Source organism: Pimephales promelas, chromosome 16, assembly GCF_988280905.1.
Source record: "Pimephales promelas chromosome 16, fPimPro1.hap1.1, whole genome shotgun sequence".
NCBI lineage: Eukaryota > Metazoa > Chordata > Actinopteri > Cypriniformes > Leuciscidae > Pimephales > Pimephales promelas.
This window is the reverse complement of record NC_142784.1, coordinates 14438498-14466340: the sequence shown is the minus strand read 5'-3', so window position 1 is coordinate 14466340 and position 27843 is coordinate 14438498. Positions and strand designations below refer to the sequence as shown.

At 38.7% G+C, this 27843-nt stretch overlaps 4 protein-coding genes and 1 pseudogene across 4 annotated transcripts in view; all 5 read right to left on the bottom strand.

Annotated features, from left to right (window-relative positions):
• The window catches only part of LOC148973333 (C3a anaphylatoxin chemotactic receptor-like), a 29765-nt gene extending 24513 nt beyond the window's left edge, over positions 1-5252 (bottom strand). Inside the window, exon 1 of the mRNA XM_089121033.1 lies at positions 5185-5252. Coding sequence (XP_088977159.1) covers positions 5185-5188 — 4 coding nt within the window. The 5' untranslated portion in view covers positions 5189-5252. The remainder of the gene's footprint in view (positions 1-5184) is intronic.
• LOC120478622 (formyl peptide receptor-related sequence 7) lies at positions 194-5273 on the bottom strand. Its single transcript, XM_039670579.2, has 2 exons — positions 5185-5273; positions 194-1400 (listed from the first exon to the last, which is right to left on the bottom strand). The coding sequence occupies exons 1-2, from the start codon at positions 5186-5188 to the stop codon at positions 427-429; spliced, it is 978 nt and encodes a 325-aa protein (XP_039526513.2). The 5' UTR covers positions 5189-5273; the 3' UTR covers positions 194-426.
• A 3170-nt stretch (positions 5274-8443) lies between these two features.
• Positions 8444-12798, bottom strand: LOC120478621 (C3a anaphylatoxin chemotactic receptor). The gene is made up of 2 exons (XM_039670578.2): positions 12645-12798; positions 8444-10400 (listed from the first exon to the last, which is right to left on the bottom strand). The coding sequence occupies exons 1-2, from the start codon at positions 12646-12648 to the stop codon at positions 9439-9441; spliced, it is 966 nt and encodes a 321-aa protein (XP_039526512.1). The 5' UTR covers positions 12649-12798; the 3' UTR covers positions 8444-9438.
• Positions 12799-16622: 3824 nt separating this feature from the next.
• On the bottom strand, positions 16623-17642 carry LOC120478767 (C3a anaphylatoxin chemotactic receptor-like; annotated as a pseudogene).
• A 3331-nt stretch (positions 17643-20973) lies between these two features.
• On the bottom strand, positions 20974-25957 carry LOC120478609 (C3a anaphylatoxin chemotactic receptor). Its single transcript, XM_039670559.2, has 2 exons — positions 25836-25957; positions 20974-24589 (listed from the first exon to the last, which is right to left on the bottom strand). The coding sequence occupies exons 1-2, from the start codon at positions 25837-25839 to the stop codon at positions 23571-23573; spliced, it is 1023 nt and encodes a 340-aa protein (XP_039526493.1). The 5' UTR covers positions 25840-25957; the 3' UTR covers positions 20974-23570.
• Between the last annotated feature and the right edge of the window lie 1886 nt (positions 25958-27843).

Below are 27843 nucleotides of genomic sequence, written 5' to 3'. Positions count from 1 at the left end.
AATGAAAATTCTGTAAGTGAATTCTGAAAACTTTGTAAGTGTACAGACCATTTAATAAGAAGATATTTTATAAAGACAGTCCACTACAGGCAGGAGCCTTCTTTAGGAAACAGTTCTCCTTTAAGGAAATTACAATCAAATGTATTTTTTTATATTTTATTCAGAATAAAGTTATATAAACATAAATCAGACCAACAAAATTAGCTTTTGCATATGTGGATTAACAAAAAGTTTCACAAACATATATAATGTTCCCTTAATCTTTAGGAAAGACTTTCCCCATTTGGTTAAAACTCAAATTATACAGTCGTACCACAAACTTGAATTCTGAAATTGCTTTTTAAAAGCATAATGACTACAGTGGTTGTAATGGTGAGATTTATAGTTATGGTAGTCACAATCATTTAGAGACTATGTAGAGTTTTTCTACATTTCTAATAATTCCAAACTGTTCGTCTTGTTTTGCGCGTTCTCTTGCATCTGCCTTCCTCTAAAGTCCAGATGATCTTCAGCATTTGCCGTCTCCAACACCAGCAGCAGAGACTGTTTAAGCTTCTTCTTATAATCATCACACATGAACACATAGAGAATGGGGTTCAGACAGCTGTTTAGACCAACCAGATAGACACTGAATTGCCATGCTGTCCAAGATTCACTCAATTTATCCTTGCCTGCAGTTATGAAACAAAAAATGCAAACATAGTATGGGAACCAACATATGAAAAAAGTCAGGACAACAGCAACAATGACCCTGTACGATCTGAGCTGCTTCCCCTTTTTGAGGCGCTTGATTCGTACTCCAATAGCAATGTGTGCAGATGCAATGATCAGGAAGGGGGCGAGAAAGACCATTAAAAAACTAATTGCAGTCTTAACCTTAAGAGTAACTTTAAGAAAGGAGAAAGGGATGGTGCAGACGATGGATGAAATCCACACGATCATGCAGATGATCCTGGCTCTAAAGAGAGTTCGATTATTTTGAGCCCAAACAACCATCCACGTGCACAGGCAACGGTCCACACTGATAACTATAAGGAAAAAAATGCTAGCACACACATTTAGGTCTATTACCATCACCGAGATAACAATGTTCCACGAATCTCTCGATGCACCATCCAGCACAGAACTTAAAGAGTTCGGAGAAAAGTTGTGAATATTAATGATTACGGATAATATGTACATAAAGTCTGCAATCGCCAAATTGAGAAACCAAATAGAGTTGACTGTCGTCTTCATTCTGCAGCCAGCCAGAAAAATGACAAGCCCGTTTCCAATGAAACCCACTATAAAGCTGACAATACAAGCGCAGTAATAAAAAATCTCTAAGCTTGAGTCCTTAGGCTGAATGGTATCTTCTGTTGTGACTCCGGTAACGTTTTCAGGTCCAAAACTTGTGGCTTCTACACAAAAGAGAGAGAGAACACAGGTGAGTGCTGTTGTTGGGTCTGTTTCGGATTTTAGGGAGATTTAGGAAATATTACAAATTGTGATGTGTGACAGTTCATGAGTGAATTGTAAATCAAAGAAATGAGTCCACAAAAAGAGTTTTGAAAACATAATACATATTAAAGAATTTAACAAAATCACTTATTAACAGTTAACGTTACTATACTTTAATTATTTTTTTATTTCTTCAAATTGCTTGCACACTAAAAGTGGAACTTGAGGCTCTCAATGCTATTTTAATCAGTCTGCTGCATTTAGTCAGGGAGCCAAAGTCACAAAAGCTCAATAAAATGGGTTGAACATGACATGGTCTGCCAAACCTTTTATTTGATTTTTTTTTTTTCTTTCTTTTTTTTTCTACCCTAATAACCAATAATTGAAGGCTCTGCTCTGCCAGAACTATAGCGGGGGGAAAAATTGTGGCCATTTATATGCACCCTTTATTTTTTTATTAGAGAAATGTGAAAATTAAGATTTTTCCTCAAATCCTTATGGGTTGGCTAGGCTGTCGAAAAAATGCATTCCAGATACAAAGAATACATGTACTGACAACATACACTGAAAAAATAACTGTACATAATTTTGCATAATTTTAATGCAATAATAATAATAATAATAATAATAATAAAAAGTCATTTTTTCACTTTTTTCCAATATTTTCATTTGCAATCAACTATTCCCCTAAGTCATGACATCAGTCAATATGCCATTCTTTTCAACACTATACTCATTCCACAGAAAAAAAAGATAAAAATCCAAACAAAATCAATGGATCTGTGATGATTTCTCTACTAGTTGGCGATCAACAGGCTCAGAACTTCAATAGAATTTTAGACTATTCTTAAAATTCTTTAAAAAATCATGCTGGATATTAGAATCATGGCACACTTGGCACATGGCACACACGCACACACACACACACACACACACACATATGATCTTATTAATTTTAATGAGTTTGGAACAACCAACCAACAGTAACCAAAAGTTACCAATGGACTTCGAAGCTGCTCATCATTGTCTGTGGTAGTGACAGTGACTTTACTAAATACCGGTAGGTTTGCCCCAGTATTTTGGGAAAAGAATGGCAATATGGATATTGGTAATTAACTGAAAGGACCACGCCAGTCTTCGACCAGAAGTGAGAAACCCTGTACATTTACAATGTGCATGGACACCACTCTCGCACCCCTGAAACTTCGGGGCATGTGAGTTTTGAACTACTTGGACGATTGGCTGATTCTAGCTCGATCTCATTCAGAGCTCAACTTTTTGGGAATGATGCTGCTAGCCTCTCTTCTCAGACTCTCTGTGAGTCCATAGAGTTTATACACTATATGAGCCCCGGGCACTTGCCCTTGGGACTTTGGTGTTGGATCCCTGAACGCACGGCATTTTACATTGTGTTCCCGTAGCGTAAGATATTACACAGTACGAGAGAACCTCTCATAAGAGAACGTACTCGGTTACTAATGTAACCTCGGTTCTCTCTAGAAGACGGAACGAGTACTGCATATCTTGCCGTGGCTGCAACATGCTCTGGTTCGCTTCGGCGATGAAAAACCAGTAATATCAGTCCATCGAGCTATATTTATAGGGCTAGGCCATGCCCGCTTCGGCGGTAGTGTGACGCAATGGGCGCGAAGCGCCCCTATTGGACCATCACCCAAGGGCCTCTCTCGATAGGCTGCTGCAGTTGCCGCAGGACAGCCAATAGGTGGTTTGCGGTCACGTGATTGTGTTGACGCGCGGAATGCAGATGGAGGGCAAGGAGTGAAGAGCGCAATGGACGAGATGGAGGAAAATCCGTACTGTACTACTTTGACACTATTACATAGTATATAAACAGAAAATCGAAACATATGTTGGACGTGATCCATATGTTATGAAGAGGACTGGTTTTCAACTGAATTGAGAGATTTGCCTGCCATTGAGGCTGTTAGATATCAGCAACTAACTCGTCTTACAGACATACTTTGACTTTACAAAGTTCGGTACGTTACACAAACAGCCACATAAGTGTATTTAAACACCTGAATAATGTAATTATAAGCCACATAAATAATGTATTAACTCACATTTGACGAAGTGATCACTGCACGCACACACAGGCATTTCCCATTCGGCTCCTCCCGACCGCAGACGTAGGTTTGCAAGGCATTTTTTCCCCGGTGTTTTTCTGTCAATTTCTTGTATTTTCCACCCTTATGAGCAATAACTTTTGGCACACGATAAAAACTCCTCGTGGTTTGATCGATTTGAGCAACCATAAACGACGCAAAACATAGGCATTTGAGTGTGTTATAGTGCTTCCTAAATATCGAAAATCACTTCCTGCCCTCCATCTGCGTTTCGCAGTCCACTCAAGTCCCATTCAAATTATGTCATGATTATTACTGTATGTTAATATTTCTTTAAATTGTTATTTGATTGTAACGTCCAATGATTGCTGACTTTCTTGTGCACAACAGCGCATGACTTGATGGCTTTGGCCATAACGTTCGCGGCACGCATGACCCAGGTCAGATGTGATGTGGAGCCTCTAGCTCAACTATGTATTAAAAAGTCTTTTAAAATTAAAAAAGTCCATTAAAATGTCTGCCTTATCGCCCATAATTCATGTGCAGTAATTTTATGTGAAAGAGCACTTAGTGATTGTAATAATTGTAATAAAATTACCTTTACACCACTATGTGGCCTTTTTACCATTACAGTGTTCATGATTCCATGGTATATTTGGTTTACTGTTTGAGTATGGTGCCAATTTTATTGTTACCAACTATTTTACATATTATTGAAGATATCTTCATGTCTGGTTTCAGACCCAATCAACCTTAGGTTATCCAACCTCTCTGGTCTTGACTCGGAATCGACTCTCTTTGGTCTCGGTCTCGATTCGGACTCGAGTGAGCTGGTCTTGACTACAGCCCCCTTGTCTATGTCTGCATGCTACTGCAACGCGTTTTACATTAATTCAAAATTAAGGATAATTTTTGGCTTCAATGTCTCCTGGAAAAGAGGTTTTCCCCAATTGCGTAAGATATTACTCAGTACTCGTTCCCTCTTCTAGAGAAAACCGAGGTTACCAAGTACGTAGTGCAAGTTTGATCTGAACACTTGGTTACAGGAGTGAGTGAGCCTCAAGTTCCACTTTTATTGTTATTTTTTTTTTTTTTAACCCTGTAATGTTTTAGCAATCTAAAGGTGGTTAGATGCAATAAAGAACAACAGTCAAAATTCTGAATGCAAACAGATTTAAGAAATAAACCAAATGCAATTCATTCTAACATTAAAACATTAAAATGATGTCCTCCCAGCAGTGAAGACATTGTACAAATGCTGCTGGCGCTGGCACCAAAATGATAATTAATACCTTCCTATTCTGCTTCTAACTTTTATCTAACTTTTTTTCTTATTCATGTTTTTATAATTGTTTGTTTGTTTGTCCAGTTTTATTCATTGGAAGAATATGCCCTTTTGTAAATGTAACATAATCATATTTTTATATATTCAACAACACTCGTATTCACTCTTAAACTGTGAGGCAAATATATCACAGGATACATTTTTATACAGACTAAAGAATAATTTTTTAACATTATACTATGACATGTTATTGATGATCTGATTTTATCAGGCACTCTATATGTTTGTATTGACTATGTTAAAGTGTTGCATTTACTGAGAGGTGTTTTAAAAACAAAACATGTCATATGAATACACATATTCAGTTCTTACCCATTTTTGAGCTGTTAATGCGCTGCGACAAGCCGAGTCTTGATCTTGGTATATCTTCTCAGTCTTGCTGACAGATTGTTGGCTTTATACCATATCAGCAGACTTAATCATTACAGCTATTTGTATCATTACAGTGTGAAGTGGGCGTGCACAGCAAAACCGCAGAAAAATTTCCTGCCGCAGAATATTCCTGAAACTCAAACACAGACAGCATGATGCTAGAATTTAATTCAAATACATGAACTGCTAAAAATGTACAGTTTTTTTTAAATGCATTTTGCCCCCTAACGAGTTATGCCTCCTTTTCTCAAAACTCTTAACACAAATCCATAACTTCTCACACAATTCCCCAAATTTCCTATTTTCGGGTCAAAATAAAGCTCTCCACTCCACTTTGCCTTGGACTACAAGCACCAAATTTTGGGCCCTGGGTACAAACCGTCTTGCTGGGCCCCCGTACCAAATACCATAGTGTTACCAATGGTGGGGCATAGCATTTTTTTATCATAAAAACACTTAAAATGTAAACAAAATAAGCCACCTTTTTTAACTAGGAGCGCTGTTGCCCCTGACTGAAAAGATTAGGAGCGCAAGCAGAAAATGTAAGGGCATACCTTAAATCAGGTTGCAATGCAATTATTAAAAATTTCCCGAAAATAAATGTAATACTGACAAATTCTTTAATAATAAATAGACATAACATACAGATGTAACCTTACGTAACTACGCCACTCCCACTTATCTGAAGGGAGTGGGAGAACCTATTTTCCCACCAGACTAATACTTTCCCCATTTTGTCAATCAAAATGAGACGAGCTGGAAGCGAATGTACAAAAGTGATACAAAAAGAGTTTATTGATAGTCACATCAAAATTGTATTTATTACCAATGTTACTACAAGTAGGTCAAAAACTATGACCATCACATTTAGCTACTTATTAGGAAACAAATAGGCAGCCCGCATATCCTGGTGCAAAACGGTGAACCCCTTTTTTCTTTTAGAACAACCAATTTATTCTATAAGCCTATTATGCTACAACTTTCAAAGCAATCGTGACAGCAAGGCATCAACATGGGTGTCTCCCCCAACTAACCATAGCATTCCTAAGAAGAATCACAGCAACAAAGTGGTCCCCTTATCACATCCAAGAAACGCCCGCTGCTCAACTCGAATCCTGGGTCAAAGCATAGGCTGGAACGTGCCCATATACATAAATTAATAATGCACTTGAATAAAAACCCAGAGTACTTTTGTAGTTATTTACCTCGCCATATTGCACAATGCCCAATCCCAAAAGGGAAGAAAAAACCCTTCACAATTGCCCTCTTAGAAAGAGGAAGTGCAATCCTGTCTTAACACTGATACGTCATCGACAGGACATGTTACAAAAGCTAATACACATGATAATTCACAGTATGGGAAAACAGCGACTGCGACATCCTACAAAATCCACAATCAATCAACGGGCCTCGAGGCCAAAGGGCTTCTAATGTGCGCGACTCCGTCACTGAAGCCAAACCCCGGGAGATCACGGGTTTTGCGAGGAGATCCACCCAAGCACACACTACCAGTTCAGCATTTGTGATGCAGCTCCCAAAGCTTATCCTGATGGGAAAACAGTATCCACAAGAATGGTTTGTAATGCGTCTGTTCAGTTGCCAGTTACGTTCAGTGATATAACCGATGTTATGTTTGTATGTTGCAGCTGATTCGGGCCACTTCCCAAACTCACTGCACACCCGTGCACTAATTCCACATGTACTCTCTGAAAATCTATAAAAAAAATACAAATTTCGAATAAAAACCATATACTGTGATAAAATGTACAACTAGCCACGTCCACCAGCAACACCAAACAATTCGAGCTTACCGCGTTTCCACTCCTGTCCACTCCCCCTGCCTGACAGCTGATTCCAATGCGCTATTCTACCTCAACGGACGTCATCATTTATACTGCATGACTCTGGGTAATGAAGGCCCACTGGCTACATCCACCCTGCCTCTCAAAGGTCACCGTCCTGGTGACATACAACTTCCACTCCTGAGAAGCATTCCTACCCTTTCCCTGCGATGGCGGTATCAGGCTGTGCTGAACAGATGGATTCACTTTCGATGGAAGGGGTCTTAACTCGCTTCAGTGTATGTTCTTCTCTGGGCCTAACTGTACTTTTGGTCTAATTCTATACAGGGTCCATACCTCATCCAGACACTTCATACAGGGCAGAGTATCTGTTTGCGTTCACACAGACGGCGTTCTGGTAATTTCCCGGCAATTTGAAAGGGGCTTAAGAGTTGCAGCCCCCGGCTAGCATAAGCGACTGGATGACTATGCCCCCCCCCCCTGGTCCTGGGACAGCACTACCCCCAACCCCAGATTACTGGCATCGATTTCAAGCACAAAACATTTTTAAAAATCAGCATATCCCAACACGGGAGCACTTCTCATCTTATCCTTCAAGATCTGAAAGGCCTGTTCACAGCTCCAATTCCAATGGTTCTGAAGAGAACCATTGGGTTGAGGGTGTGGTTTTTTTCCAACCAGGCTGCAACCAACTTGTGCAAAGGTGCTGTATACTTTGCGAATCCTTCCACAAAGGGCGATACTATGGTGCAAAGCCCAAAAATTATCTCAGCTGCACGACAGTGGTTAGTATTTTCCACTCTTTTACTACACTGATTTTGTCTGTAATAATATTAATAATAATAAAATTTTAAAAATCTGGTTGCACTAGGGCTGACAATAAATCACTAAGCTTAATTTAGGGTGTAGATGAAATTAACTTTAGTTAATATCATTCATAATGTCTTAATATTAATTTAAAAACAAATGTAGTGAAAACATGTATATTAAGGAGTTACAGTTTTTCTCGATGGTTTACACACATTTTCTGAAAGAATGCCTCATATTCTCAGAACTCTACACACAAATCTAAAAACACTCACACAATTGGCAAACCCCCTCAATTATCCTGCAAAATGAAACTTTACATTCAAAACAATGTTATTTCTTCTCAAAATAGTATTTTGTTTTCAAATGACACACACAAACCATCATATGAATAGACATTTATAAGAACCAGTTGAACACTGATGTGCTCAATGTAAAACACTATGATCAATGGAAAACACTTCTTCTCCATTCATCATAATGACTTTGGCCTTTTTTGTTCAGTGTTACACTTACTACAGATATTACATACATAACCGTGTTGTAAAATATTTGAGAATATTGTTTTTTATACACAGAACACACAAATACACGGTAACAAATATATTTTATTTTTCCCACAAAATCAATGGGAGATAGATCCCACATTTTGTACACCCCAACCAACACAAAGTTGCACATACAGTGGTCTATATACAAAACAACAGAATTTTTTATGCTGTTACAGTAAAAAAAAGAAATAAAAAAAATCTATGCTGCATCCTCTCTTTGGTTTTGGTATTTTATGCCAAAGCTCTGATCGCTAATTGTAAAACTGTGTGAAATGTGTTTGCCCATGTGACGAGTCAGTGTGAATATTTGAATGGCAGTGTGTTCCTCATGAAAACAAGAGATTTTCTGCATGAAAATTGTGGCAAATGCAGAGAATTGTGTGTGTTTTGAAAAAAGTGTTTTAGAACTGCAATTTGAGTGTAAAGCAGGAATTGTGCTTGTAGTTCAGCAGAATTGGTTCAGGGGGTTGGTGAATGAGTTACATGTTGTGGTCATTGTGTCTCAAGTACCAGAAAATGTGTGTAAACAATCGAGAAAAACTGTATTACACAAATTCAACAAGCTACTTCTCCATTGCATTTCATGTCTTGAGTCCTCGGTCATTCAATCGATCAGTGTAATAAGTAAATAAAACACGGAAGGGCATTTGACATTTTGTCTTGCATGAATGTTTTTGAGTTAGTTTATAATTTGCAACATAATTGTGCCACCAAACATGACTACCCAAATTTTGATGCCCTTCCAAACAATTTACTTTGATGCATATCTGTGCAGTAAAATATAAAATATGTATTGTAGAGTGTTGCGCATGTGCATTTTTAAAGAAATTAGAGAGGGCGGGTCTTCTCTAAAATTCGGAAAGATCCTCCGCTATACCTTTAATATTTAGGAAAGATTTTCCCCAGTTGGTTAACTAACAAATTATACAGTCATACCACAAACATGAATTTTGAAATTGCTTTTTAAAAGCATAATGACTACAGTGGTTGTAATGGTGAGATTTATAGTTTTGGTAGTCACAATCATTTAGAGACTATGTAGAGTTTTTGTACGTTTCTAATAATTCAAAAGAGTTCGTCTTGTTCTGCTCGTCCTCTTGCATCTGCCTTCCTCTAAAGTCCAGATGATCTTCAGCAAATGCCGTCTCCAACACCAGCAGCAGAGACTGTTTAAGCTTCTTCTTATAATCATCACACATGAACACATAGAGAATGGGGTTCAGACAGCCGTTTAGAAAAACCAGATAGACACTGAATTGCCATGCTTTCCGAAATACTTCACTCAATTTATCCTTGTCTGCAGTTATTAAACATAAACGGCAAACATGGTATGGGAACCAACATATGAAAAAAGTCAGGACAACAGCAAAAATGACCCTGTACGATCTGAGCCGGTTCCTCGTTTTGAGGCGTTTGATTCGTACTCCAACAGCAATGTGTGCAGATGCAATGATCAGGAAGGGGGCGAGAAACTCCACTAAAAAATCAAATTCAATCTGAATCATAGGATTCACATTTACAATGAAGATGGTGCAGCCGATGGATGAAACCCACACGATCAAGCAGATGATCCTGGCTCTAAAGAGAGTTCGATTATTTTGAGCCCAAACAACCATCCACGTGCACAGGCAACGGTCCAGACTGATAACTACAAGGAAAAAATTGCTAGCATGCAGATTTAGGTTTATCATCATCCGGAGAACGTTCCTAAATAATTGGTACGAAGAAAAGTACCGAATATATTTTATAATGATTATGGATAATATGAAGATAAAGTCTGCAATCGCCAAATTGAGAAACCAAATAGAGTTGACTGTCGTCTTCATTCTGCAGCCAGCCAGAAAAATGACAAGCCCGTTTCCAATGAAACCCACTATAAAGGTGACAATGTAAGCGCATAAATAAAAAATCTTAAAGCTTGAGTCCTTAGGATAAATAGTGGTATAATCTTCTGTTGTGACTCCGGTAACGTTTTCTGGTCCAAAACTTGTGGCTTCTACACGAAAAAGAGAGAGAAAACACAGGTGAGTGCTGTTGTTGGGTCTGTTTCAGATTTTAGGGAGATTTGTGAAATATTACAAATTTTGATGATGTGTACTCTATTTGTGATGTGTGACTGTTCATGAGTGAATTGTAAATCAAAGAAATGAGTCCACAAAAAGAGTTTCTGTCTGAGTTTTGAAAACACCACATTAAAGAATATAACAAAATCACTTATTAGCAGTTACTATACTTTATTTATTTTTTATTTCTTCAAATTGCTTGCACACTAAACATTGAACTTGAGGCTCTCAATGCTATTTTCTTCAGTCTGCTGCATTTAGTCAGGGAGCCAAAGTCACAAAAGCTCTTTTGTGGCCATTTATATGCACCCTTTATTTTTTATCAGAATAAATGTGAAAAATTAAGATTTGTCCTCAAATCCTTATGGGTTGGCTAGTCTGTCAAAAAAAATGTATTCCAGATACACAGAATACATGTACTGACAACATCCACTGAAAAAATAACTCTACATAATTTTGCATAATTTTAATCAAAAAACAAAACAAAAAAAACAACAACAATAATAATAATAAATAGACGTTTTCTCACTTTTTTCCAATATTTTCATCTTTACTTCATTTGCAATCAACTATTCCCAACTATTCCCAACTAAGTTGTGACAGTCAATATGCCATTCTTTTCACCAAACACTATACTCATTCCACAGAAAAAAAAAAAGATAAAAATCCAACCAAAATCAATGGATCTGTGATGATTTCACTACTAGTTGGCGATCAACAGGCTCAGAACTTCAATAGAATTTTAGACTACTCTGAAAATTCTTTAAAAAAAACATGCTGGATATTAGAATCATGGCACACTTGGCACATGGCACACACACATTATGATCTTATTAATTTGGAACAACCAACCAACAGTTACCAAAAGTTACCAATGGACTTCGAAGCTGCTCATCATTGTCTGTGGTAAGTGACAGTGACTTTACTAAATACCGGTAGGTTTGCCCAGTATTTTGGGAAAAGAATGGTAATATGGATAGTGTAATGGTAATTAACTGGTCTCTGTCTTGTCATGGACTGTGCATTTTGACTCGGAATTGACTCGTACTCGAACATATTGGGACTCAGACTTATTCCCGAGTCCACTCAAGTCCCATTCAAATTATGCCATGATTATTACTGTATGTTAATTTTTCTTTAAATTGTTATTTGATTGAAAAGTCCAATGATTGCTGACTTCCTTGTGCACAACAGCGCATGACTTGATGGCTTTGGCCGGCTATAATGTTCGTGGCTCGCAGGACCCAGGCCAACTTACTGTAAGTCATAATTGTAATAAAATTACCTTTACACCACTATGTGGCCTTTTTACCATTACAGTGTTCATGATTCCATGGTATATTTGGTTTACTGTTTGAGCATGGTGCCAATTTTATTGTTACCAACTATTTTACATATTATTGAAGATATCTTTATGTCTGGTTTCAGACCCAACCTTAGGTTATCCAACCTCTCTGGTCTTGACTCGGACTCGACTCTCTTTGGTCTCGGTCTCGACTCGGACTCGAGTGAGCTGGTCTTGACTACAGCCCCCTTGTCTATGTCTGCATGCTACCACAACGCGTTTTACATTAATTCCAAATTAAGGATAATTTTTGGCTTCAATGTCTCCTGGAAAAGAGGTTTTCCCCAATTGCGTAAGACATTACACAGTACCCGTTCCCTCTTCTAGAGAAAACCGAGGTTACCAAGTACGTTGTGCAAGTTTGACCTGAACATTTGGTTACAGGAGTGAGTGAGCCTCAAGTTCCACTTTTAGTGTTATTTTTAAGCTATTTGGAAAAAAAAAAAAAACTGTAATGTTTTAGCAATCTAAAGGTTGTTAGAAAGTTAGTAGTCAAAATTCCGAATGCAAACAGATTTAAGAAAGAAAACCAAATGCAATTCATTCTAACATTAAAATGATGTCCTTATTCTGCTTTAACACTCTTATTCACTCTTAAATGTATTTTTTAAACTGTGAGGCAAATATATCACGTGATACATTTTTATACAGACTAAATAATATATATTATTTTAACATTATATACTATTAATTATATGACATGTTATTTATGATCTGATTGATTTTATCAGGCACTCTATATGTTTGTATTGACTATGTTAAAGTTTTGCATTTACTGAGAGGTGTTTTAAAAACAAAACATGTCATATGAATACACATATTCAGTTCTTACCCATTTTTGAGCTGTTAATGCGCTGCGACAAGCCGAGTCTTGATCTTGGTATATCTTCTGAGTCTTGCTGACAGATTGTTGGCTTTATACCATATCAGCAGACTTAATCATTACAGCTATTTGTATCATTACAGTGTGAAGTGGGCATGCACAGCAAAACATTTCCTGCCACAGAATGTTCCTGAAACTCAAACACAGACAGCATGATACTAGAGTTCAATTAAATACATGAACTGCTAAAAATGTATATACCGTCAGCTGTTTTAAATAACTGCCAATGTAAAATGAATCATAAATTATGTTTCATTGATTACAGTTTTTTTCTAATTACTTAAACGTATTTTGCCTCCTTTGCCTAACAAATTATGCCTCCTTTTCTCAAAACTCTTAACACAAATCCATAACTTCTCACCCAATTCCCCAAACTTCCTATTTTCGGGTCAAAATAAAGCTCTCCACTTCAATTTTCCTTGGACTACAACATAGTCTTACTGTCACCTAAATGTATGAAGGAAGTCACACAGCGAGGGAGAATTCCAAAACACATTCTTTAATAAATCCAAAGGAGGGTATTACAGGACAAAGGCAAATCCATACACTAAACGCTACACCCAGATGAGATCGGACAAAAGAACTGATAGACACAGGGAGTATGTATCCTAGAACAATTGAGATAAGTGATCAACAGGGCACAGTTAAATGACATGGAGAGACCGGAGACAATTTTGATCATCCATCCACACCGAGGCCTTGTCCACACGTACACAAGTTCCCTTATGGAGTCAGTTCCTCGACATTACCTATGGGAAAAAAACACTTTTCCTCAAAATCCTATAGCCTGATTGAATTACTCTTTTGCTTGCAAATAGCCAATGGCTCACCTGGAGCCTGGTTTCACCGTTGACCTACGCGACTAGAGTGGACAAAGTGGATTGTGATCCCCTCTTGCGTTCCAGTGGATTATAATTTAAATAATGTCTCTTTGGCACATGTGTGGTGGGCCGATCGATTTCTCACACACGAGCAGTGTGTACTGTGTCTGGACCGCGCCCACACTGAGGCGGCACTAAAAGGATCAGATTGTCGAGTCTGCAAGGAATTACCAATCAAGACCCTTCGTGCAAGCCTGGCCGTTGTCCCTAGTGGCTACCAACTGACTCCTGCCTCACCTCCGCCCACCGCCACTGCAGGTAGCTTCGTCAGAGGGCTCTACCGTGGGGTTGGCGCCGGCCGGTGGGGTTGGCACCAGAGCCCCCTCTCACCTATGTTGAGTATTGTTCCCGCCCTCCGAAAGAAGTCGGGAACTGGTCTTGGACTGCTGTGCAGAGGATGAAGCCATGTTCACGAGTGTCTCTGACCCGAGTGCTTGGTCTGAGGTCCCTTTAGAAACTAGCTGCACCCCGACCTGGCTGTATGAAATGTCCATCCTCATGGAGGCAGTGGCAGATTTGGAGTAGGACTAGGCGACTCCCGAACAGCCGTCCAAGAGATGGATGAACAGTTCTTTCCTTGGCCTTCAGAGGGGACCTTTTGTCCCAGGCAAAGGGCACCATATGGCAGTGTTGTAGTCGAGACCAGCTCACTCGAGTCCGAGTCGAGACCGAGACCATAGAGGGTCGAGTCCGAGTCGAGACAAAGACCAAAGTCGAGTCCAAGTCAAGACTGAGACCAGAGAGGTTGGATAACCTAAGGTTGGGTCTCAAACCAGACTTAAAGATATCTTCAAGAACATGTAAAATATTTGGTGGTAACAATAAAATTGGCACCATACTCAAACAGTAAACCAAATATACCATGGCATCATGTACACTGTAAAAAGGCCACATAGTGGTGTAGGGAATTTTATTATGATTATTACTTACAATTGCTACAATCAGTAAGTGCTCTTTCACAGAACATTACTGTACACGAATTCTGTGTGGCTCTAATATGCAAACTGAATTATGGATGATAAGGCAGACATTTTCAATACATAGTTGAGCTAGAGGCTCCACACCACATCCGACTTGGGTCCTGCAGGCTGCATTTGCGTGCCGCGAACATTATAGTCTCAAGTCATGCGCAGTTGTGCACAAGAAAGTCAGCAATCATTGGACGTTTCAATCAAACAACAATTTAAAGAAATATTAACAATACAGTAATAATCATGACATGTTTTGAATGGGACTCGAGTGGACTCGGGAATAAGTCTGAGTCCCGACTCCCAATATGTTCGAGATCGAGTCCGAGTCTCGAGTGCACAACACTGCCATATGGCACTCCAGCTTGGAACTGTGGGACCTGCGTGTGTCAGATCAGTATGGAGTGAACCAGTGGGTCATTTCACAGCGAGTGTTACAAACAATACTGGAGGCAATATTGAAATGGAGAGTGTTTGTTAACTGGTGTAATAGCAGACATGAAAACCCCAAAGGGTCACTGTTTTGACCTTCCTGCAGGAACTTATAGATGCTGGCAGCTCTCCCTCTTCATTCAAATTTTTACTTGGCCGCTATCGCCGCCTCTCATGACATGCTGGATGGCCGTTTAGTGGGTAAACACCCCCTAATAATGAGCTTTAATTGGGGGGCAAGGTGACTGAATCCTCCCTGCCTTCATAAGACACAGTATGGGACCTATCATTAGCGCTCAGTGCGCTGTTCAACCCACCATTTGAACCAGCCGAGTCTAGCAACTTAAAAGTGCTCTCATTTAAGATGGCGCTGCTGCTCATGCTAGCATGTGGAAAACGAGTGGCTGATTTGCATGTCCTATCAATCAACAGTGCTTGCATGCAGTTCGGCCCTTTTTCTTCTACAGTGTAGCAACTCAGAAGTGACCAGGAGACTTGGTTGTAACTTCAGCAAGATTCTTTATTGAGAAACACAAGGTGTTGGTAGCTGCAGTCCTCATCAAGTCAAGTCTTAGCCAAGTCTTAGCCAAACACATTCTGAAACAAACAGTGTTTCCCCCACCATTGTTTGCATCGCTTGCATTGTTTTTTGCCTAGGAAGACAGAAATGCATGAACTTCCTCTCCAGACTCTAGATCCACTCTGAAAGTCACTTTGTGATAATTTAACTGCTTCATTTGAGAAACTATCATCATTTTGTATAAGTACTAATGTTGTAAATCTATTTTTCATGTATATATGTTTTATGACGTTATTTTCGATTTGATCAAGAACGTAAACTTGCCAACGCTGTTTGAGTATAACATTAGTAGCCAGTCAGTTGCTATTGTTGCCAATCTAGACCGGAGCTCATGACGTGCCCGTTTCGCCCGTAAAGGTAATGGGCGTTAACTTTCCGGACAACGTAAGCGACAGTTTAGCCAATCACAACACACCGGGGCAAGCTAACCAATCTCAGCCCACTACGTGTTTCTGAGGGAGTGGTTTCATAGACTCAGGAAGTGAACCGCTCGTTCAGGGGACAGAGGAGAGCGCGGCTGACAATAAACGTGAAGTTTATGAAAAATAAGACTTTTTAAAAATGAAAAACCATGAATACATGTTATATTGCACCCCATGAACACAATCATGCAAAGAAAAAAAGCTGGATGTGCCTCCATTATCTGTTTTGAGTGGTTGTTATCTGGGAATAACATACCGCTGGATGGCTGTTACTTTTATTTGGATTTAATTAATGGATTACTTTTATGATCAATCAATGCACTTTTTGGAGAAAAAAAACTTGGGCACTATTATGTGTTATTACAAAGGTAGGAAGAGGCAGGATATTTTTTAATATATATTTGCACCGGATTGCTTGAGGTTGAGGGTAAATCATAGTAAATTTTTTTTCATTTTTGGGTGAACACTCTTTAGTAAGGTATGCATTCCAGTTATTTACATTTATGACACAATAAATCTATATTTTTGGTTTACACATCAGCTTCCATCATCCATCCTCAAAAAAAGAAAGAAACAAAAATCACAGAAAATTATTTTGTTTACATTTCTTCTTTAAAAGTTATATTAGCATATTGATTCTATGTTTCATTTAAACTTCAAGTGTTTAACATTGGGTCATTTCCATTCCTGTTCCACCCTGAGAATGAAATATGCGTTTGGATTGGGAATGTTTTGAGAGGACAGACAGTTGTTCCTCTGCGAATGCACTCTCAAACACCATCACTAAAGACTGCTTGAGCTTTTTCTGTAAGAAGGGATTCAGGCAGCTGTTCAAGTAGGCAAGACTGATTATGAAGAGCGCAATCTAGTCGTAAACATCCTTGAAGGTGGTCAGCTCGTCCGATGGGTTTGTCGCATTCATTTCATGCCACCACACCTCAATGAATTTGTGAACATAATAGGGAAGCCGGCAGAAGAAGGCGGCCAGGATTACTGCCAGGATAATACGGTAGGGTTTTAGCTTATTGTTTTTCTGGAGGCGCTTAACTCGTACTCCGATCGCTACATACGAAGCAGAGATTATGACAAAGGGGAGGAGGAAACCCACCAGAAAATGGAACACTGACATCCTCTTGTATGTTTGTAGTTCCTTCATGTCAAGAATGCACAGCGTTTTTTGTGCAGAACGGGAATCCGTTTTCCGAGAGATGACTAAAGGCAGGCTGCAAGCGACTGACGCTAACCAAATAAGCAAGCAAGTTGTCCTCGCTTTCAGGACAGTTCGTTTGGTCCAGGACCACACCACCACCCAGGTGGACAGGCAGCGGTCCAGACTGATCGCTGACAGCAGGAAGGTGCTGGCAAACATATTCAACATGGTCACCAGGCTGCCCAAGAAGCACATAAAGTTACCAAAAGGCCAGTCGAACTCACGGTATTCGGAAATTATATTAAAGATCAGGAATGATGTAAATAGGAAGTCTGCTACCGCCAGGTTCAGAAACCAGATGGTATTGACAGTGCTTTTCATTTTGAGGCCTGTGATAAAGATGACCAGTCATTGCCAACAACACCAAGCACAAATATTACACAGTGGAGGACAATATTGAATTTCCAACATCTGCATTGCTGGTTGATGTCATGTTGGATGGGGCTACAGTTTGATCTGAAGTAAAAATAAATAAATACAATTTAGAAAATATCTAGAAACACACAAATAGGACATGCGCTCATTACATTTCTACATATTTCGTTAGAAATGTGGAGAAGTGCAAAAGGATATTGCATACTTTGTTCTTTGAAACTGCTATATCATTTTTAGTAAGAACCACAGCTGTACTTACTCATTATGCCTATATATTTGTGGAAGATGCTGAAAAAAATACACAAAACATATTAACCAAACTCTATCTGTAACTGAGCATTATCAACATTTGAGCTTGATTTTAAATACATTTCAAAATACATAGAATTAAAGAAACAAATAATATTCCACTTAATTCATTTGGAAAGCATCAAGGAAGAAAATGATAGAAATCTAAGAAACTTTTTAACAAAAACTAAAATACAAAGTGTAAATGAATTAATGCAGAAACTGTTGAACATGCTAAACATTTAAACTTAAGGTAAAAGGTCAATAATCGTACCTTTTGTCTCGGTAAATAATTGATTGGAAAGCGGTCAGTGCATGTTTCATTACTCATCACAATTAAATTGTAAGGGTAAGAGAGAAGGGGATGGCCTTTTTGCTTATCATTTTCACATGGAAACTCAGAAATTGCGATTTCATAATCACTTGCGTAATGCTTTCTTGAAATCTGTCCAAGGTAACTCTGTCATGGCTCATTAGCAAGAAATTAAGCACCTGCTTTAGTAGCATTTGCCATAAGAGGAATTGCATTTCAGTAATGCATTGTATTTCTCAATGCGTTGTTTATTTTACGTCACAAACACACGTCAGAGTTGGTGATTTATAGTCAGGGTTGGTAATGCTCTCGCACAAGGAACCCAGGTCTCTCCGCTCACTGTGCAAGTCTGAAAATAAATGGTTCTGATCATGTATGATGGATGGATAGATGGATGGATTTATGCTTCTGTATTTCATTTATTCTTATTAATAATTAAAATTATTAGCCCATATAATATAGTCAGTGTTTGAGCTCCCCTTCAGAATATAATTATTTGCAGGCAGTGTTGGGGTTGCGTTTTAAAGTAACGCATCACAATATTGTGTAACTCAAAAATAAGTAATTGCACAGCTCAAACAAACCTTTTAACTATGCTGCCATTCTTGGATTTCAGAAGAATAGGAAATAAAGATCAACTTCAAAAAAAAAAAAAAAAAAAAAAAAAATTAAAAGAAAAAGAAAAACAATAGAAAGAAATGTCTCAGGTTACGTATGCAACTCTGGTTCCCTGAGAGGGAACGAGAGCTGCGTTAGAACGCGGTGGGAACGCTCTGCTTGATTACGTCGTGAAGCACATGTAAAATCAGTCCAATGGAAGCCCGAAACGTAAAGCACCCCTGAAGTCAGACCGCGCCAGCTTCTGAAACAAGTCGAACAGGGCAGGCAGGAAGTATGGCAGGCGAACGCAGCTCTCGTTCGTAAAATCTAACAAATGTATGCAGAGAGGACCATCCTGCTGATATACAAATGTCAAGAAGGGAAACGCATGAAATTAAGGCCGTTAGAGGCCGCCATACTCCTAGTAGAATGGGTCCGAACAGCCATAGGTGAAGGCTGTCCAGCCACTTCATAAGCCAATGATATAGCCTCGATTATCCATTTGCTCATAACCTGTTTAGATGCAGGGTACCCTCTCTTGAGTGACCCAAAGTAGACAAATAATTGTTCAGACTTACGCCACATGCAGGGCAGCTCTGTGAACGTATGGCATCTAATGCCCGAACTGGACATAACAGGTTCAGTCATTCCTGATCTGGGGTATTAAAAGGTGGAGGATAAAATGACTGCAGCACTATAGGACCCCAACCAGTGCAGGTCTAAACCTCAGCGTACCACGGAGAAAACGAGTAATAAGAGGATGTTTTTTTATGAGGAAGAAACCTCTGGAACGCCGCTGAAAGTTCTTGAAAGCGGAGCGTCCAGAAGAACAGACATATTTATATCTTTATTTTCCCTTTATTTTTATATCAGAAAAAAAAAACATATAAATATATACACATCTATATAGTTCTGTGGCCACCAGGGGGAAACAACCGAACTGGCAGCGTTGCGACCCTCCTCAGAGAGTCGCCCCTCACATTAATCTTTGTCCTTATATAAGCTACTTTACCCACCAGAGCTGCCTAATAAAAATGTATTCATTATTTATGATGGCTAGTGTGTAACGTCGGGGTTAATAACGAACGATGACACCGACTCGGGAGAGAGAAAGCTCGCAAGCGTCTCTTTAACCCGAGGCACTATCATACTATAGCCTACTTAATACCCAAACATTACTAGGCTAGTTAGACATCTGGGGATTAAACACATAAAATACAAACCGGTTTATTCCACAATCTCAACACCTCAATGTGTCAGTGTTTCCCCATAAAAACGCACGAGGAGGCTGAGATAAAGAGTTTTTTTTTCTGTTTTAAGATACATTTCCATCTAAAAAAAAAACTCTTCTTTATTTCTAATCTCATTATGTTCAGCTGGCCAGTAAATATTTAACTGGCAACAGCACAGATAAAACCTAATTTTAAAAAAGCTCCTCCATTCAGCCGAGATATGAGCTTACTCATTTGAAAACTCAAACATCTGCCCTTCTCTTAATATTTGTATTTGTTTTGTACACTTTTCTTTTTAAACACAACACTAACGATACCAATCCTCAGAACTGGAATCTGGCATGTGAAAGCTGAGAAAGGGCAGAACCCATCTCACCCCCGCGGTCAGAACCGTTTGCGAACCCCGAAATGCCAGTCTTCTCCGCGCCTCGGCAACAGAGAGACCAGCGCGGGGAACGCGAACCGAACCGTCCTCCTCAAAGAACGCCCGGCGGGAGCGGATCAGCGTCCTCGCGGACAGCTTCTCGCAGCTCCCTCGAGAACTGACTGACGGCATGTTCCACTCCCAAACAGCAACATAATAGCTGATGTGTGCCACCACCCGTGAAGTAACGAGGGCAGGGAACAAGACAACGTCTATAAACTTGCTTGCTAGCCATAAAGATAGATAGTGATATATATTGGGCTTTGACAAACAACAATAAATAGACAAGGACAGATTTCACAGAGAGCGCTTTCTGAACAGAACAGAAGCTGGCGCGGTCTGACTTCAGGGGTGCTTTATAGTTTCCTGGTCTATGACGTCACCCGTCTTGACGTTTCGGGCTTCATTCGCTTCACGACGTAATCACGCACAAATACATTTAACTTGTCTGGTTTAATTGAATCAAGGTCAACAGCAAAGTTATTGCAATAAAATGAGTTTAAATACATAAAGTATATGTTAGTTAACACATTTTTTCATAATAACATAAATCAACAATATCAACATGAGTAGAGGAAAGCTGTCAGTCAATACATGAGGAAAACAAACTTGCATTGCTTATATTTGAAAATGACCTGTTGTAAATTTAAAAGTAATGCTTACTTTACTAGTTACCTGATTACTTTTCTGATTGGGCCTACTTTTTTGACGTGCATTACACCCAAAACGTATTATTTGTCATAGTAAAAGCTTGGTAAAGTTTAACACTGTGACTTTGTTAAATGTCTAATAATAAAGGTTAGACAGCATAAGAATGTTCTTTTTATTTACATACAATAAAGAGGAAGACTACAGACAGCATGTTTCACAAAGAATTCCTTCAGTTTTGGTGAATAAATAAACATAGTAATACACATATAATAGTACTAAATTAACTGTAGCCTAAATTAATGCATCGCAATATTGTGTAACTCTAAAAAAAGTAAAGAACTGCATTTCTTTTTATGAAAAGTAATGTGCTACTTTTGCATTACCTTTTCTCACGTGAGCTGGGCTTTCTTGTTTGTCTTTATCATTTTTTTTTTTTCAAATGTAAAAGTGCAAATGCAAAAGGGAATGCAAATTCATGCAGTAGATGGCACAGCTCAAACAAACCTTTCAACTGTGCTGCCATTCTTGGATTTCAGAAGAATTGGACATAAAGGTCAACACTAACCTCAGCGAAAAAATAGTAGTAGGCCTAACATATATAAACATAGTACTGTATAAACATATAATAGTCCTAAATAAACAGTAGCTTACAACGTGGCTTAAAAAAGTAAGTGGAAAAGAAATAAATTGAAAATGTAAAAAAAAAAAAAAAAAAAAAAATTCTACGTTGAAATATGTCTCCAAAGCCATGAGTATACAATTAAACATCTGTAGGTTTCCCATAAAATGCATAAAAAATACAAAACCTTTTTATCAGCCCAATCTGTATAGACGTAACAACACTGACTCAACCAATGGCATGAGTTTGGGGTAGATCTGTTAGTCCAACCAATGGAAAACAAGGGGCATGTTGGTAGCCTTAATACGTCAGACTTCGTACTTCCGCTCAATTTCAGTTCGCTTCTGTACACAGTCTGAGATAGCGACCTATCTCTCAGTTTTCCTTCGGCTTGAAAACAGCCGGCCAATCAGCGAACAGAGGGCGGGCTAAGAGTCATGACGTAGACGCTAAGCGCCGAGTTTAAGATTGTATTTATGTTAGGGAAATAGAAAACGACCATATGGAGATACAGGATGCAATTCGCTCTGTTGTGAATAATATTCCCAGCATTTACAAACTGAAGCCCGAACAAGAACCCCAATGAGAAAGAAAACACTTTTCAATTATGCCATTCGAGCCCGTTCATATACGATATACATTTTGCCAAAGCGTAGACATCCAATGCACATAGCACCCTTTAGCGTCAAATGAGACACAGATATATATGGGACAGAAGGCGCCTCCTAGTGGTCTAACCCTACCCCATACCAACCCAACCATAACCAAAGCGTCTCATTTGACGCTAAAGGGTGCCATGTGCGTTGGATGTCTACGCTTTGGCAAAAGTGTCGTTTATGACGTCTTGGGATGAGAATGCGTTGGCCATTCCAGACTCTGTCTAAGACTGCATTTACACTGCTGGTCTTGATCCCGATATACGATTTTTTTGACGACACTCTTACAACATCTTTTAAAAGTGATCCGTATTCGATTTTTGCATTTACACTATACACTGCTGAAACTACCAAATGTAGAAGTTCTGACCTGGAAAAGGAAGTAAAACAGCACGAAATGCAATAGATGCAGTTTTGCTTTCCACAATATTTTGAGAAATCAGCAAAAAAGTCAGCAAAACATTGGTCTCGTACGGCGGAGAAAATCATATCTCCTGCAATGTCTTCAAACACAGACTGCTTACATGGCACAAATGCACGTATCCAATTCATATCCAATTTATCAGCCCGTTCTCATCCCAAGACGTCATCTTACTGACCATACGTCAACATCCGACGTTTTAGGGCACTTTTTAACGTCAGTTAGATGACGCTATCTAACCCTAACCCTACCCCAGACCTAAACCTACCCGCGTCATCTGACTGACGCTAAAGGTAAAGCGTCAGTTAGATGACGCCCTAGGATAGCGTCATCTAACTGACGTTAAAGGGTGCCCTAAAACGTCGGATGTTGACATATGGTCAAAAGTGTCAGTTAGATGACTTCTTGGGATGAGAATGTGTTTGATTTATTACCACATATGAGTGAGGTATGAATCCGATCTGAGAAAATCAGAATCCATGTGTTTTTTTCCCTGCTTACACGTTCACCGGTCATATCTGATCTGTGCCACATGAGAGGAAAAAATCGGATTTGGGTCACTTAAACCATGCAGTGTAAATGGGGCCTAAGAAGCAAAGCGAAGTAGTAGAGTTTGGTATTACCAGGCTAGCGTGTTGGTGAAACCTGCCTGAAATGTCACTTTCATGGTGCATGAATTACACCTTTTGATTGTCTTAAGAACAAATAAGTCTTTGAACCACTGCTGGCATGGCATGGGATGGAGGATTTCAAGACAGCAAAGGGAAAATAGGACTGATTTTCTATAAGCATGTTTTGTTGTCCTAGCTGCTACCAGTTGACGAGACGTTTGGGTCGTTCATCTTGAGACCCTGTGATTCTGAGAGGCCTGAGCAAGTGGAAGGACGAGGTGATAGGAACGGCAGATGTTCTTCAGCAAACGCCGTCTCCAGCACCAGCAGCAGAGACTGTTTAAGCTTCTTCTTAAACTCATCACACATGAACACATAGAGAATGGGGTTCAGACAGCTGTTGACATGAACCAGGCAGTTTACAAGAGGTCCTATCTTTTTTAGAAAAATTTCACTCCAACCTTTCTCCTTTGCAATTATGGTGGACAGCTGTTGAAGATGAAATGGAAACCAGCATATGAAAAAGGCCATGATCACAGCCATGATGACCCGGAAAGGCTTTAGCTTCTTTCCTCTTTTGAGACGTTTGGCCCGCACTCCAATAGAAATGTATGAAGATGCAATGATCAGGAAGGGGATGAGAAAACCCACCATAAACCTGTATATGACCAGATACTTGAAGGTACTTTGGGGGGTTGTATTGTATTGGCATCGGTTATCCTTTACTAAGCGGTTGATGACAAAGGGGATGCTGCAGAGGATGGATAAAACCCACACAAGTGCACAGATGATCCTGCCTTTGACCAGAGTTCGTTTGTTTTGAGCCCAAACAATCACCCAGGTGGACAGACATCGGTCCAGGCTGATAGCGGTCAGCAAAAAAATACTGGCAAACATGTTTAGCACTGTCACGAAGCTGACAAACTTGCACAAGAAGTCACCCAAGTGCCAACACATCTTGTTAAAGGCAGAAACAATGTAGAGGATGATGATTAAGATGAAGATGAAGTCTGCAATCGCCAAGTTGAGAAACCAAATGGAGTTGACGGTCGTCTTCATTTTTATGCCGGTCACATATATGACAAGCCCGTTTCCAACGATACCCAGTGCGAAAACGACAAAATACATGAATATATTGAAGATTTCCATGCTTGATAAGGCTTCAATGTTGGTTCCATTGGTCATATTCGCTGCACAAAAGGTCACATTCTCTGCACACAAAAAGAGAAAGGAAACTTTAAAAGAAAGTCATAACATTATTCCTTTGGATTTTGAATTGGTTGAAAACTGAATTAGAAGGATTCATCCAGACATCCAACTGATTCAGCAATCCGGTTGCAGTGGTCTACAGCTCACTGGAGTTGGAAATGAATGATTTTTAGTTGCGCATACAGCTGATGTGTGTCTTTAAAATAATTTTGGGATTGTTATTACAGCTCTGATTTTAAGTATGAATCTTATTATTGTTGTCCAAATTAGAAAATAGTTACCCGTCCATTGTTAATCACGCTCAAGATTTGGCTACATTTTATTTAATGAATTATCTGTCAGAATTATGGGGAATAAATGTTTGCAAATTCAGAGGTTATGATAAAAGGAGTTGCTCAGTCTTACAATGATGCCACCAGGGGGCATTGCGTCCTGTATTCTCTATATTATGCATAAAATGCATGGTGTGTATATATTTTTCTGAGTATTTTAACTAAAACAAATATGCTTTTTCTTAAACTATAAGAATAAGCAAGAGTATTTACAACCCAACAAAGTATTTTTGCTGTCTACAGCTTAAATTGTGGCCGGTAGGTTAAAAGACTGTGTCAGCTAAATTTGTTTCTGAATTCACATGCAACATAAGACCACACAATTGAACATTGCAAGGACAATGCTGCAACTCAGTTATATACTTTTCCTGCTGTTCTGGTCTCATTAATGCTTTGCATTTAAGCAAATACATTTTGCATTAAGCGATAAATACAGTTGCAAATGACGCATCCTGTTTGACCACAGCTTTTTAACCACTAATGACTTACACGGCATGCATTGCACATGTGACTAAAGTCTCAAAAATACTAGAGATGCAATATGTTTTTTTCTTACTTTATCTTATAATAGTGGTTTAGACTGATAAACAACAGCAGGGATGGATGATGAGGTCTATTTTTGACTTCTGTTAGATTGGAGACTAAACATTTAACTCACTCAACGCAATATACATAATCTTGACCAAATCAACAATTCAAAGAAGTCAAGATAATCAACTCAACCAAAGGGGCGGAGGAATAAAAAAAAAAAAATAGATGTATTTCATTTCGAAAAAGCATTGCAGGAAACATAAACTGTCCACATCACCCACTTTTCAAAGGGCATCTGTCTCAATAAAACACAAATTAGCTTTCTATATTATGTGTATAAACATAGTCATAGCTACAGGAATGTTGTGTAGATGTAGATTCTTACCCATTTTTAGTCCTTTTCCTCTGTTCTTTCTGCTGGTGTGTTATCAAACCTCACTACAACGTCTTCACTTGAACAATTGGTGGTTGTTTCCCCTTCATTTGAATGATCGAGAAAATAGGGTGGAGTGATGATGCAACAAGGCAACTATGCTTCAGAAAAAAATAATAGTGCGAATATCAGCTTTCAAAGGATACAGTTATTGACTTCCATGGTAACCTAAAATAGAATCATATTAACATAATACACAAAAAACAAGCAACTCCCACACATTCTCTGTACTTGCAAATGAGTATCACAATTTGATTAGCAGCGTTTCGGTCTCACTACCTTCATCAGGCATATACAAAACATTCAAACTCAATCCCATTAAAAATAAATAATTATTTATTTGATTTGATTGAGTAATTATATAGGATTGACTTTGAATTTATATCCGTGTACACAAACATTAAAACTCAATCACATTTAAAACTTTCATATTTGTGTTTTAAGCATGATTGTATAATATTATGTAAAAATACATTTGGTGTGCCACATTCTGTTGATAATCTTTCTTGAGTGTTTAAACGTTGTACAGCGGGCGTCTTCTAGAGGCTATAATCTTCACTTTATTTGTTTCTTCATAAATAAATCTTTCTTTGGCCTATTTAAACAAATAAATACAAATATTTCTGCCTGCTGTATCTTTTACATAAGCTATTTTAATTTTTGAACTTGGCATTACAGTATGCTACTTCTCGTGCTAATGCTACGATGAATAGAATAGCTTGTTGTACTGCTCATTTGTAAGCCTGCTTCTTTAGCTAAAACGAATAAGTGTGAACTTATCTAATGGCCTGGCCTTTTAAGCCATAAAGACTAGGTTATCATTTATCTTCGAAATGGACAAAAAGCACCATAAAAGCGGTCATGCACAGTGTTTGTGATGGAAGAAAGGGAAATTTGTCTTGTCATGTTTACATAATGCTTTAGCAAACTATCGTGTCACATTTCTTTTTTTTTCTTTTAAAGTAATGTGGTTTGAGGCTTAATGATTTAAACTCACACCATCATCAAGGATGCTAATCCCAAGCCAATACAGAGTCTTTGTTTTGTGCAATATTGCTTTAATTTAGTCACAAACTATTAACTTTGCACTAGAAAAAATATGTTGAATTTTAATTGTATGGTTTTTTGTATGCAGATACATTATTTAAGTAAACGTGAAGATAGCCTAGTAAAATATTACTTGAGTACTCATTTTTTAAGCTACATGAGTGAAAGAACAAAAGTAATTGATATTTTTAATGTAGCCCTCCTTAAAGCTACAGTCCGTAATTTTTTTGGGTTTGAAATTTACAAAATGTTTATAATAAGTTAATATATTATGAATCCATATCCAAACGTGTTTTTGTCCTATCCTGTACACCTTGTACGGAACCAAAACCTTGTTGGAAAGCATCTTTTGAGGCGATTTTTGTGTGAGCATATCAGTGAACACCCCAGACCACTCTGTGAGTTTCCAACACATTCTAATCCCCAAAAGTCATATAACTGACATCTTGGGACGTCTTTTGACCATACGTCAACATCCGCCTTTTTAGGGCCTCCTTAAACGTCGGTAGATGGCGATCCTGGGCCGTCATACAACTGACGCTTTACCTTTAACGTCAGTTAGGTGACGGGTTAGGTTTAGGTCTGGGGTAGAGATAGGATCCCATAACCTCATCTACCGACGTTTAAGGGGGCCCTAAAAAGGCGAATATTGACGTATGGTCAAAAGACGTCCCAAAACGTCAGTTATATGACGTCTTGGGATGAGACTGCGTTGGAGTTTCACGTCTTTGTGAAATAAAGTTTTATGCGTTTTTATGAATGATTGTTCCAGTGCACCTGCAAAAAAACAATCCTAACCATTCTATTTAATCAGAAATTATCTTAAAACAGGGCTTTAATTGTAAAATACCGAACTTGTCCTTTAATCCTTGGAAGAACACCAACAAAACAGAAATTGTTTACATAGCTAAAA